This window comes from Brassica oleracea, chromosome C8, assembly GCF_000695525.1.
Source record: "Brassica oleracea var. oleracea cultivar TO1000 chromosome C8, BOL, whole genome shotgun sequence".
Classification (NCBI taxonomy): Eukaryota; Viridiplantae; Streptophyta; class Magnoliopsida; order Brassicales; family Brassicaceae; genus Brassica; species Brassica oleracea.
The window spans coordinates 27618554-27631476 of NC_027755.1; the positions used below are offsets into that span (position 1 = coordinate 27618554).

General features: G+C 34.8%; 2 protein-coding genes and 1 long non-coding RNA gene across 5 annotated transcripts; all 3 read right to left on the reverse strand.

Annotated features, from left to right (window-relative positions):
- Nucleotides 1-803: 803 nt before the first annotated feature.
- Nucleotides 804-2503, reverse strand: LOC106310369 (prosaposin-like). The gene is made up of 6 exons (XM_013747602.1): nt 2339-2503; nt 2131-2216; nt 1762-1910; nt 1439-1636; nt 1269-1328; nt 804-1155 (listed from the first exon to the last, which is right to left on the reverse strand). The coding sequence occupies exons 2-6, from the start codon at nt 2207-2209 to the stop codon at nt 1012-1014; spliced, it is 630 nt and encodes a 209-aa protein (XP_013603056.1). The 5' UTR covers nt 2210-2216; nt 2339-2503; the 3' UTR covers nt 804-1011.
- Nucleotides 2504-6544: 4041 nt separating this feature from the next.
- On the reverse strand, nt 6545-8165 carry LOC106310370. The gene is made up of 5 exons (XR_001263774.1): nt 8080-8165; nt 7878-8004; nt 7679-7790; nt 6843-7601; nt 6545-6720 (listed from the first exon to the last, which is right to left on the reverse strand). It is a non-coding gene; the product is annotated as an uncharacterized LOC106310370 (long non-coding RNA).
- Nucleotides 8166-8392: 227 nt separating this feature from the next.
- On the reverse strand, nt 8393-10448 carry LOC106310368 (UPF0725 protein EMB2204-like). 3 transcript variants are annotated; one of them, XM_013747600.1, is made up of 7 exons: nt 10297-10448; nt 10053-10126; nt 9769-9915; nt 9491-9677; nt 9261-9418; nt 8983-9065; nt 8393-8898 (listed from the first exon to the last, which is right to left on the reverse strand). In XM_013747600.1, the coding sequence occupies exons 2-7, from the start codon at nt 10065-10067 to the stop codon at nt 8853-8855; spliced, it is 636 nt and encodes a 211-aa protein (XP_013603054.1). In that variant the 5' UTR covers nt 10068-10126; nt 10297-10448; the 3' UTR covers nt 8393-8852. The 3 variants fall into 3 exon arrangements, with proteins under 3 accessions (XP_013603054.1, XP_013603055.1, XP_013603053.1); XM_013747601.1 differs by having other exon boundaries at nt 9497-9677; nt 10053-10135; XM_013747599.1 differs by having other exon boundaries at nt 10053-10135.
- Between the last annotated feature and the right edge of the window lie 2475 nt (nt 10449-12923).

Here is a 12923-nt window from a genome sequence, read left to right on the forward strand (position 1 = left end):
TCCGAGGTTGTTCAGAAGAGCGCCTTGTTGATGGTTGCTCAGACTGGTCTGATTGACGAGCTATCAACAAGGGGGATAGAGTTGGTTTCGAGGCAGATCAGGAGATATGGTTTCAAGCTCATAAGGAATTCCAGGCGGACATCGATGCAATGGATATAGATCGATTTGATTCAGAGAGAGATTGAAGGTTTCAGGCGGTTCCAGCTGCAGCAGTCTTCCACTGAGATCGATTCTTGAGCTGGGACTAATCGATGATGGAGAGGTCAGCAGGCCTAGATTTGGTCCAGATAAGAATCCTAGCCAGTCCTGTGACTAAAATATCACTGATGCAACATCTGTTAGGGAGCCCTTGATCGTGGATCAATTTGGCTCGAACCTCTCCTCGATCTCTTTTGTGGATGTTGGGGCCGTTATCTCGAGAGTTGGCATCTTCTGTTTTGCTTTTTGCTTTTTGTTTTTTATACTAGGGAGGGTTTTAATCCATCGACATGTTTGGAAAGAATAAAGTCTATTATGGAAGAAAATCGGATGCCCTTCTTCTTTCTCATGGTCTCTTTTTTTTTTTTTTTATAGGTGTTGACGAGGGAGATCGTAACGGTGTGCTTTGATGACTGTATTTATTGTTTTAACCACCCGTATATGTTGGTTTGAATATATCTAGCTCGGCGTGGAACTTCTCTTCAGCTCAACATAGGCTTTGAAAAGCTTTTTATCATTTCTCTGACCTTAATGCTGCTGACCGGGTATGAAGTTGGATAAAACCCCGTCTCCAACAAATGTACTCTCTCACATTGTTCTTAACATGTCAATAACCTGAATCCTGAATAGGATACAATTAATTTATTATAGAGGTACAATTGTAGCAATCATCATATACACAAACGTAAAGAAACGTTTACAGAATGGAACGTGTGTCTAAGTCCATACATGCAGACAGTTCACAAAGTCTCCAACTGTTCTTATCAACACAACACACAGCGGTTGGATTTCCTGCAACCATCATTTTAACATTCAAGAATCTGCCGTCCCGGGCTGCGTTAGAACCGTTTTCTCGTCTGGACATGCGCGTAAGAGTTTGCAGACGTCATTTTTCACTAAGAAATCGTTTGCATTTACGAGGATCAGAGGTCCATACTCGAACACCAACTTCTTGCACTGTAATATAACATATACACAACATGGTAAAAATGAGAAAATCAGAAAGGACACACATCCAGGCAGGGTTATTAAGTTGAATTGTTATATATTGAAACTTGATTAATTCTAACCTTCTTCTCATGGTTCTTGAACGATTTGCATCCCTTGAGAAGTAGCTCAACTATATCCAGCTGGATAATCAAAGCGAAAACAAAGTCAGTATATCAACTATGATGAGTCTATGACACAGAACGCATAGATAGTGTTCATCATCTTGTAGTTATTACTACTAAGTACTAACCTGTGTGTCGGGATCTTGGAGTTTGATGAGAATATCTGAAACAGTCTTGTGGCATACAGCGCAGCTATCCTGACGGGCTTCTTCTACAAGTGCAGCCACTTTGTCACAAAGATTCATCCTCTTGCAGAAATCTTGAGGTTGAAACGACTCAAGTTGTATGAAGAAAAGAGGGACATAGTAGTCAACCAAAGTTACGCACTGCATCAAAAAAAAAAAAAATCATCATTCAGTTCAAGACAGTTGTTATGATATATTAATACACAGAAGAAACAGAGACGGTCTGAGGCAAAAAAAAAAAAAACAAATGCAAAAGTTTATCAAACCTGCTGTGCAAAACCGCGCATATGGGAACACCGATCATGAAGGTCCTCGATTATCTGTGCTTGTGTTTGGTTATTCTCAAGGTAGCTGATAGCAACGTTAACATATTCCTCACACAGAGTGCAAACCTTTTCATTCTTTATAACTTTCTCTGCACAAAAGTCAAAAAGAAAAAGGTTGAAAAGGCTTGAAAATATTAAGCCATCATGAGCTTTTTATTACACAATCTGAGCCATACTTTCAGGGGATCCTTTCCAGGGGTCATCGAAGCCAAACTATTTCATTAAAACGGAACTCTAAAGTGGAAGATTCTATGGCATCAATCAGATAGATGGTGTCTTCACCCGAAATTTTGGTCTTAGTATTGGTACCTGAGTCTAAAGATCTAGCGTCGGAAAGCAAGGTCAACCCCAGCAAGATAATAACCAACGTTCCAGCTTTTGGTCCCATTGATTTCCTGGTCAAGGAAGAACACAATATCAGAAGTTTATAGAAGATTCAACCTAAGACTCTTTTACCTGAGATTCTCTGAGCCAAGAAGGTTAGAAAATTCAAACTGGATTAAAAAGATGGTTTTACCTAATTTTCAAGGAAAAAAATCGAGCAAGAAGATGAAGGTATCAATCACAAGCAGATCGGTTCGAATTGGTTGTTTGCGTATGAATGTTGGTAGGTCAAATAATTGAGAGAGGTTTTCTCAAACCACAAGCAATCAATCATCCGTTCACGTTATCATCACCTTGTTGCTATTATTATATTCGAATACATATATGCCGACAAACTATTATTTATTTCTTTTAGGTTTTATCTACTAGGCGAGGTGTTATTAATAAGACTGCATTTTTTCTTGATTTTCCTTTTGATATAGTCAAAAAGCAATTTGCAGTTTTGCACTAGAGTCCCAAACGAAAAAAGAAACTAATGTCTTGTGACCAATGTTTTCATTACCGGGTTCAGCATCGAACCGATAAAACCAATAACTCCTATATAATTTGGTTTGGATTCGATGAAAATTCAAGTTGATAAAAAGTAGATATACATATATATACCATACCCTAAATTAACATATATCATAAACTCTAACTAATAAATTTGAAACCCTAATCTTCATTAAAACTCTAACACAGTTTAAAAGGTCCAAAATTTATTCATTTTAAAAATATAATCTTAAATTTAAATCCTAAACTTCAAACACTAAATCTTAAAATATACACTCTATATTTAATACCTTAAACTCTAACCTTAATCTCTACATAGAAAATCATAAATCCAATATTTACAAACTTATAATAGAACCTTTAAATTTAAACTCCAACTATATTCTAAAACTCAAATCATATACTTAATCATAAATCTTAACCCTAACTCCTAAACCACATATCTCATTTTAACATATAAATTAAAACATTAAATTTTAATTTTTAAATGAATTATATTTCTGTAAATAAATTAAAATTTCAAATAAAAAATTTAGATTTCAAAATTTTAATTATTATACCAAATTATTTAAATCTTAAAATAATTTTTATAATAGTTATAAATAGATAAAAAGATAATTTGTATTGTTTTTTTTTGAACTATTGATTGATTTGAATCAAAAATCAAAAATTACTTTTGTATCTATCCTCACCTTTTTTCCTTATTAGTTAAAAAAATTGCGTGTGATTGATAATCTTAACCATGGATTAGAAATTTTGAAGGGTTCAGATTAAATCTTTTTGTGTTTGTTTCTCTCTCCCTCCCTCTCTGTCTCTCAGGCTTCTTCACTTTCTTCTTCTCTGTTTCTCTCGCTCCCCCTCTCTCTCACGCTTCTTCGCTCTCTCTCTCTCCCCCTTCGTCTCCACCACAGTTCGTTGTTACAACCACAGTTCCTAATCTCACAGATCTTGTCTCTGTAATCTCTATCTTCATCACCACTAAGCCTTGTCACCACCAAACCTCGTCTTCGTCTCCACCACAGTTCATCGTCGTTACAACCACAGCTCTGCGGGTGTGTTTTATTTATTTGGGACAAAGTTCTTATCGTCTACCGGTAACTTCTCTCACATTCTCTATGTGTGTCTCTCTCTCTCTATCCTAGTGTTCTGATTCTGGTTTTGCGTTTGTGTTCTCAGTTAAATAAAGTGGAGGAGGCTGAAGAAGCTTGGTGGTGGTGGTCTCGCACCGACTCCATATCAGAAGAAGCATGGCTCGAGACGAGAAGACAAAGGGCTGGTGATTCAAGAACAGAACATAACTCGTGCTCTGTTTTTTCTGTGGTGATGCGACGACAGCACTCTGGAGGCTGAAGGCGGATGCTCTGGAGGCTTGAGGCTAGAGGCGGAGGAATTAGGGTTGTAGGCAGAAGCTTAGATTTTCTTTTTGTCGACAGGCAGAGGCTTAGATTAGGTTTAGGTTAATTATGTTTTGGTTAATTATTTTTTGGTTTAATGTTTTAATTTGTTTTTGGTTTAATTCGTTTTTTAATTACTTGTATACTGATTTTAATTAATAAATAAAATTTAATTTTTAATGAATTAACTTTTGATTTTATTTGAATTATTTAATTATGAATTACGTTTAGGTGTATTTTTTTAAAATTGTTTTTTAGTAATTATTTTTAATAAATTTTCAGATAATTAAAAAATAAATTAACGACACGAAACATTTGCCATCGTTGTATGTTTAACTATAGCATAAACAAAAATCGTTATTAAAAGAGTCGGAGCTATTATAACGAGCACTGTCCGTCCGCTCTAATGGTACATAGTTTTATCTGTAAGTAGTGATCTGTAACAACTAACAATGGCCTTCAAATTGGTTTAGATCCTCAGTAGGAAGCAGAGGTTGGTTTACGTAGGCGATGTCTCTTGGGAACACTTCGGCTGGATCGGCAACTGGACCACCATACATGTCATCAGCAAATCATCTACAACCTCATCAACCCACCACTGCCCCTGCGGCAGCTGCACCTCCACAAATATTATCACCACCGCCTATGATTTTCTAGAGTAATATCTCCGACCATTCTTCTGAATCTTCACAGCAGCAGCTTCTCGTCTCAAATTTTCGTAAACTTTGCAGGAAAGTCTTCCTATGATATTTGAAAATGAGTAAAAGTTACATAAATGTTTCTATATTCAAGCAAATAGTTCATATAGTGTGACAAAGTTAATGCCCTTCCAAAGTCCAAAGAGCGCGATTGAAATCAGATGGCTCAACTCTACATAGAGCTTGTAGAGATATTGTGGCCTTTCTCAGAACAGTAAACCGTTTCTGAGCTTGATGAGTTCTTGGTTTGTCTCTGAATTTTGTTTGCAGCACCACTAAGCACTTCTGTCCTCCTGGCGTCGAGTTCAGCCATCTGACCAGCCCTCAAGAAGATCTTTGTTTTACCAATCTGCATTAACAAAAGATACGAGTTTGCATTTGATTTCTTTCAAATTTTCTTTTTTTCTTCTTAAAGCATATGGTATATATACATATATAATATAGAACAAAATTTTAAAAACCCGTTAAACGGGTTAAACTGGTTAGACCAGTCAACCAATATATATACTGAATCGATCTTGGTTTGGTTTTCAAAATGTTTTGAGAGTAACATAATAATTCTTTTGTTACAAATTAATAGTTTTATATTTTGGTTTGGTTTTCAAAATGTTTAGAGAGTAACATAATAATTCTTTTGTTACAAATTAATAGTTTTATATTATTATTTTCTAACGTGTGTATAAATATTACCAATAATTAATATTTCATTAATATTTTATAGAAATATACAATTATACTGGTCAACTACGTTAAGCTAATAAATTTTGCTAAAAACTAAATGGTGAAGCATATTAACCGTGGTGGTCAGATATGATGGTCAGCTATGGTGGTCAATTAAAACGTGAAGTTTGAATATATTGTGGTCAAAATACTGGAAAAATTGAGTCTCATTAGTTTACAAAATAACAGTCAGGATAAAAGATCTATGGAAGTAGTCTTTAATATTACCAAGCTTCATCGAGGAGAGCAATGATTCCACCAGGCTTCTGCAGATGGAAAAGAAAGGAGAAAGTGAGGTTAAAACATCGAATTTGATAACACTGTCCTTTCTCAGTTAAGCAGACCTTTTCTATAAGATCAAGAACATCTTTGTTGTCCACAAATTCAATGTAGCTCCAATCTATTGCTTCTTTTGTGTACTCTTCCTGCTCCATCTTGAAAACGTGCTGAACATTATAATGTGATCCGCCTCTTTTCAGTTAGGGGGTAGTAGTTTGTTTAACATTATAATCTTGTGGTTTCACTGAGTTTAGTCTCTATGCATGGTCTTGAATTCTGATTTTTGGCTGCTGCCATTGCTTATATTCAAGTCACTGTATTGCACAAGTATGCTGTAGTGAAAAGGGATTTCCGTCTAGTTGTTCTTGGTGCGGCCCGTATCATGGTTAAGCTTCTCAAGTCAGTACTCATCTTTGACAGATATATAACCTGCATCTTGTGATTCATTTTCCTGTGAGCACTCACTCATTGTAGTTTTGCCCTTGTGATGTGACCCTTTCTGTAACTCTCACTTACTGCAGCCAATGAGGTGTGTTAAGCGAACACATGTCATGTTTGACTTATATGTTGTAATTATTTTTTGGAGGATCAACTCATAGCAGTTATAAATCTTATGCCATTTTGAAACGGGTTACATGAATGTTCTTGATTTAAACTACAAACTATTAATTGGTTGCAGAGTTAACTGCTCCTCCTTAAGAAGTGATGTACTCATCTTTTCTAACCCTCTGGTTAGATCTTCTCTCGACGTTACTTTCAGTTGTAAATCTTTCTTTAAAAGTGAAGCTACTCCTGGACTCAGGCTGCACTTTCTCTTCCTCATATACAACACTCTCTCCCTCGTTGGTAGCATCCACACTACTATGCATCTTCAATGCAAGTGAGGAGCTGCACAGAAACTCTCTTGGTGTATGTTCCATACCAATGCGTGCCTATATAAAACCATAACAACGATCCATCATCACCAAGATACCTCGTAGACTACAGGATTTTAAAGTCATTCACATTTGATAGGCATCTAAACTTAAAGAAAGAAGAGAAAATACATATGTACCTTGAGTGTTTTTGTCAAAACCCCATCCTTTCCACTAAACTCTTTCCACCTCAAGTTGTCCATTGTATTTTTCTCTTGCCCACAAGGTTATCCTTTGAAAACTGATGGTCCAACTCCATTGACTGTAGCCAAGTCTTCTAAGCTTTCGTTGTACCCAACCTAGTAGCAGATGACTCTTCATATGTACCAATACATTATCTCTTTCCTTCAGCCAATGAAGATTCATAACTTCATGTAAAATCGGTTATTCATTTCTCCTCTTTTTTCTAACATCTTTATCAAGAAGATCCAGTTCTCTTGCTCTTAACCACAACCCAATCAGCACACCCACTATCAAACAAGCCAGAAAGTCTTCTCTTGTACAGTCCCTCTCTTGAAAACCCACGCAACTCTAAACACCACCACTGCCAAATAACTTCACTCAGTTCTAAAGTAAGGTGAAGTGAGTGAATGGCCTTCTCCAAATGAGGACACTAAAGCATTTGAAGAACATGAACATACTTTCAGTTATGCAAAATTCCCCGGAGCATTATTTCCGTTTTGTCGATTAGGTGGAGGCGGACCAGCAACATTACTCCTTTGCTGCTGGTTATAAATAGGGACCACCAGAACCGTTACCCTGCCGAAGAGGACGTGAAGCAGCAGCGCCAAGGCTTTCTGGACTTGGGTCTGTATTAGGAGGAGGTAAAGAAGGCTCATTCACAACAGTTGATAGCTGACTTGGCTGCTTCCGTGAACCACTCCGCCTTCGGGAGCGAGCTGGTTGAAAGAACACATATACTTTTAGTTAATTCCACGTGGAGAGATCTTCAAAAGAGGGTTACTTGTATTATAACCTTTGTGGGTTGATGCCTCTTGAGGAGAATATGTTGATGGCTCTATTGATCACCACTGATGCATGGTTCTGTACCACTTTAAATGGATAACCCGCGTACCTAGCTATCTCCACTGTGAAGTTCATGTCCAGTATCAACGACTTCATCTTTCAGAGCTGATGATGTACATAAGAGTGGTAGTAGAAGAGAGTGTGTTTACCGGTTGCAAACCAGATGGCTGACTCGTCCTCAAACGCACTCCAAAACTCCTCCTCGTTTGACAGCCAGATTATCACTCTCTGTCAGCCAGCAATGGTGGCCAACTGTTGTAGCTTTGAAAACAGTGCCTGCATATGAAGAGAGACAAAGTTTTTCAACCAAGAACTGTAAAACTAGACTTAAGAAGCAGAGGATGGTGAGACCTGAAGCGGTAATAAGGGAAGATGCAAGTCATGTGGTGCATCTAACCGTGATTGAACCATGTGGCGTTTCCACTCTTTCAGCTCCGGTGCAGAGCTAGTGATTACTACTATCACCACCATCTTTTTTCAATCTTGAGGTTCCAGACTTTTAACAAGTGATCTTGGTAAAAGTTCATCTAGCATTGTGAACGCAACTCCAAGAAGAGCAAGCGGTTCCGAATCTGTCTCTGGCTCTAGTAAGAATGGTATAATACTCCTACATTCACATCATCTTTGTCCCCAAAAGACAAATATCTTGACAGTGTGTAGCGCATGAAATGAAGAAAACACATTAAAGGCCAGCCACAATATAACAAATCTACATAAGCATCACTAATTAATATTAGTTCAATACTACCATCCGATCCCATCTTCAAATGTCTTAAAACAGAGAGACCAAAAGCACAAAGTACATAGTCATCCGATGTCTTAAATAGAGACCAAAAGCACACACCACATAAGCATCACTAATTACTACTATCCGATAGGCATCTTCAAATGTCTGGTAATCAACTCGTGGGGGAAAGAGCGGAGGCCCGAAGCCGTTGCTGCTGCTGCAATCCAGCAATCACCTTGGATGCTCAATGTTCCTGTAGCTTCGTTGATGACTCGTCTCACCACAGCTTGGTAGTGATAAGGCTCACCAGTCCTAGCATTGGCCAAGTCCTTGTATGCTATGTAGATGACAGCGGCTTTAGACTTGAGACTTGGGGGCTCCTTATCATCAAGAGATTCTATAGCCACTTGGACAATCTCCAGCTCAAACTTGTTGAGTTCCTCCTGCAACAACAAGACATTATATCATCACCAAATAGATTATTAATATGCTAACAAACAGAGAAAGTGAGAGAATATCAAACTTACAGCTGTGATTTTCCTATGGGAAGTACAGATTGCAATTCCACATACAACGATATCCAATCACATTGCAACTCAGATTCATTCAACTGCCAAATAAAAAAAAATATTAATAATTTAAGTACTACGCCAAAAGTAAAATTGATGCATGCAAGACACGTATATAACACTAGTAGTAAGAAACGAGTTAGTCATGCACGTATATAGTAAGCACACATTGATAAAATCCAAAACACCAAAAGCAAAATTGATGCGTGCAAGCGACCACAAATAGAGTATATTACCATGTAAAAACGCTGCTTTGTGTCACTGAAAGCGGAGGGCCATGGAATTGCTGACTTGATCCTGGTCCAGCCAAGCAATCTGTCTTGGTAGTTTGTAGACTCTGGCTCGGAATGTGGACGTAAGAAAGGAGTTGACTCTTTCTTTGAAGTCTCGGTCTCTATGTGATATGTCAAATATAGTCAGCAAATTAAAAAGTAGTGAAATTGATTAAATGTATCAACAAAGCAACCTTTACTTTGAGGTCTAGAGATGAGGCATGTCAAATCTAAAATGCCAATACGTCTTTCCGCTACGAGAACCTGAAAGATTTGCTGCAAACCGCTAGATGGAAGGCGCACAACCAAGGTCATGTAGTAAGGAGATGCAGCACCACGCATGTTGAAGTTCATTAAGCTATCTAGCTCAAAGTTTGTCCCCTGCAAGATATAGAAAACATATGAAAACTCTTTAAAGCTATCGTCGAGCTGCATTAGAAGCATCATACTAGTTTAGTAGGTTTGTTTATACCTCTAACCAATTGTAGCGATGAAGGCCGAGCTTGGCATAGAGCTTCACCAAGGCATCGTTAGTGTATGCACGCCTTCCAACACAATCCACATGTGTCAGGCCATAGCCACCACGTCTTGGTGGAAACTCGTTGGGATTCTTGAACAACTAACAATCAATCAGTGACAAAGGCTTTTAAGTTTCGTAAATCATCTCCAGAAAAGAAAAAAATTTGCAATCATAGATAACAATTTGAAAAACATCAACTACTAATTTTTTTTGATTAAGAAGGAAGTAATACTTACATCCAGCTCTTCCATTCGTCTAGTATATTCTCCAGCGACGACTCGTCTTCCTCAAGTTGGAAGGTTGTCAGAAGCTGCGGATTCTGTCGATTAGTTTACCAAATCAACACAAGAGAAGAAAGTAATCATGACCAAATCTTACTACTTTCTCATGATCTATGGGCTTTTGATCAATGAGTAAGATTCGAACGGACCTATCTATCTCAAAGTGGAAGGGATTGATTCAGAGGAAGAAAGGAGGAACCTTTTCGGTGAGAGACGAGACCGGTGAACCGAATCGATCTTTTATCGAGAGGAGTTATGCTTTCAGTGGATGGCAAAGTCGTCTTATTCCTCGGAGTCTCAGGCAGGGTTTGTCGGAGAAAGATTAGTGACAAGTTTGATCGATGGACTCTCTCCCTACACGGGGTTTTGTCTGCTTATGAAACGGGTGTAGTGGAGTCTATAAAGCACAAAAACGGCGTGTAGTGTGGAGTCTATTAAGCAAAAGACGGCATGATGGCTGGAAAGATCAGTCTACATAAATGTCTGTTTTCTATTAGGGTTGTTTTGCCAAATGGTGTTAAGAAATGAAGGCATGGTTAGATAACTAATCAAATTCTGTGGAGAAGTTTTTGTTGTATCCCATAGGCTATATGTGCGAAGTGATTTTGTCACATGTACTTTTTACAATCAATTTCACAAAACAAATATGACATGAGTACTAAAATTGATGACATGTCTTATAGCTTAATATGACATGGACAATTGCATTTAATGTTAATTTATATTTTTGGTAAACTTTTTAAAATATGGTAATAACTCATATATTACATTTAATGTCAATTTATATTTTTGAAATTTTTTTTAGAATATGAGAATAACTCATAAATTATCATTAAAATAAATATATTCAAATATGACATTATAAATTTTGAATTATAATTTAATTATATATTTTTAAATTATACAATTTCATTACTAAATTTCAAAAATGTATACAATTTTTTTAGAAAATTATAAAAAATTAATCAGAATATATTATTTTCTTATATATCTACAAATTTTATAAATATTGTTTAATTTTAATTTTTGGTAATTATGCAACTTTTACAAATTTATTTAATATATTTAATTAAAATAAATAGATAGAAAATCTATCTAAGATTATAATTTCAAATATATACATGCATATTCTTAAATATAATTTTTATGTTTACTTAAATCAAATTTATATTAAAATATTGATACGAAAAATAAAATTTAAAATATTAAATATTTTAAAATATAATTTATATTTATCTTCTAAAAAATATTTTAAATTTTTTTATGCAGGAAAACACCTATTTATAGATAATGAGAGCCCACAACAAACTTGATCTACCAAAAGTTATGTGCTCTTCTTTTTTTCTTAGACAAAATAGCACACTACATTGTCCGATAAATAATACTAGGATAAGATTGGCGCGGAGTGAATGTACATAACTAAAACATAATATATGTAGTATTGAAAAATTCAAGAATTTTATAGTATGGTTATGTTTTCTATGTCTTTGTAATTTTGGATTCATTGTTTTAATGTTCGACCGATGGAAAATGAACAGAATTTAGTTTTTTTTTAGACTGACATATTCGGACGAAACAATGATGATACGTTGTTAACTACAATACTTTTTATAATTAGGATTAGATTGACAATTTACTAATCAAATATTATGATCTTTAACACAAATATTACAGAGATTTCAATTCACTGTGTGATTATTTTATGTGCTAACAAATCAAATATAACTTATGTTTTATATAATTAATTATATTGATTGTTCACAATGTTTTACATAAGATGGGAAATTGAAACAAAAAGATTATTAAAAATTAGGTTAATCTTATAATAGTATAAATTCTTGGTTATGGACCGAGTAAAATAATTTAAAATTTAGTATCCGATTTTTAGAATAGTTTTGGCACAAATAAAATGAAAACTCATACAACAAATTAAAGACAAAAAAAATATCATTATCTTATTGTTGTTGTGTTTTTTCCAACAACAGTTCATCTCTCTTCCTCTCGAACGTTGGTAGCCTCCGATATCTTCCATTTTCTTATCGAGAAAATTACTTAATAACATCTCCAATGGTACACATGAATTTTCTCTATATTTCATACTAAAATAAGGTAACTCTATTATAAAGTTGGATTTGCTCCAATGATTCACTGTATAATACAGTTACTCTGTAATATAGTGAAATATAGAGTAACTAGGATAAGATTTCAGCTTTACGTAGAGTGAGTTTATTTGTATCTATTATCGATAGTTTTTTTTTTATATATTTGATCATTTTATTTATATATATAAAATATTTTTTGTTGTTATTATATAATTTTCTTCCGATGGATCGAATCAATTTTTATTAAAAAATAATGAAACAAAACTATAATTAATACATCATGGGTTGATCAGATTGGACATTAAACAAATTATGACATAAAAAATTTATTTTTTCCATCGAACACATTCTTGAAAAAAGTGAACAGTATTGTTTTCACAGTTGAATTATTTTGACTTTTATCTTCCATATGATTTTGAAAGCTTTCAAATCAACCATCGAACTGAAACATGTCATTTTAATTATATTTTTGGAATTTAAAGTCGTTTTAAAAAATTCAAAATATAACATATAAGAAAAAATCTAACATATAAGAAAAATATAACATATAAAGTGTCCTTATTTTTATATTTTAAAGTCGTTTTAAAAAAATAACATATAAGGTTTCCTCTTTTTTGTAATTTAAAGTCATTTTAAAAAATTCAAAATATAACATATAAGAAAAAATCTAATTTTTTTATTATATGGTTAATGTGATTGTTTATTTTTTTTAATAATATAAAAT

Bases quoted from the DNA above. Each gene is read 5' to 3' on its own strand.
- LOC106310369 (XM_013747602.1), bottom strand. From the start codon at position 2,209: ATGGGACCAAAAGCTGGAACGTTGGTTATTATCTTGCTGGGGTTGACC. The intron at 1,637-1,761 runs GTTTGATAAACT...TTTTTGATGCAG, and splicing joins TGCGCGGTTTTGCACAGCAG to TGCGTAACTTTGGTTGACTA. The intron at 1,329-1,438 runs GTTAGTACTTAG...TTGATTATCCAG, and splicing joins TCCAAGATCCCGACACACAG to CTGGATATAGTTGAGCTACT.
- LOC106310368 (XM_013747600.1), bottom strand. The intron at 9,678-9,768 runs GTATAAACAAAC...TATATCTTGCAG, and splicing joins ATCGCTACAATTGGTTAGAG to GGGACAAACTTTGAGCTAGA. The intron at 9,419-9,490 runs GTTGCTTTGTTG...CATATCACATAG, and splicing joins CTCTAGACCTCAAAGTAAAG to AGACCGAGACTTCAAAGAAA.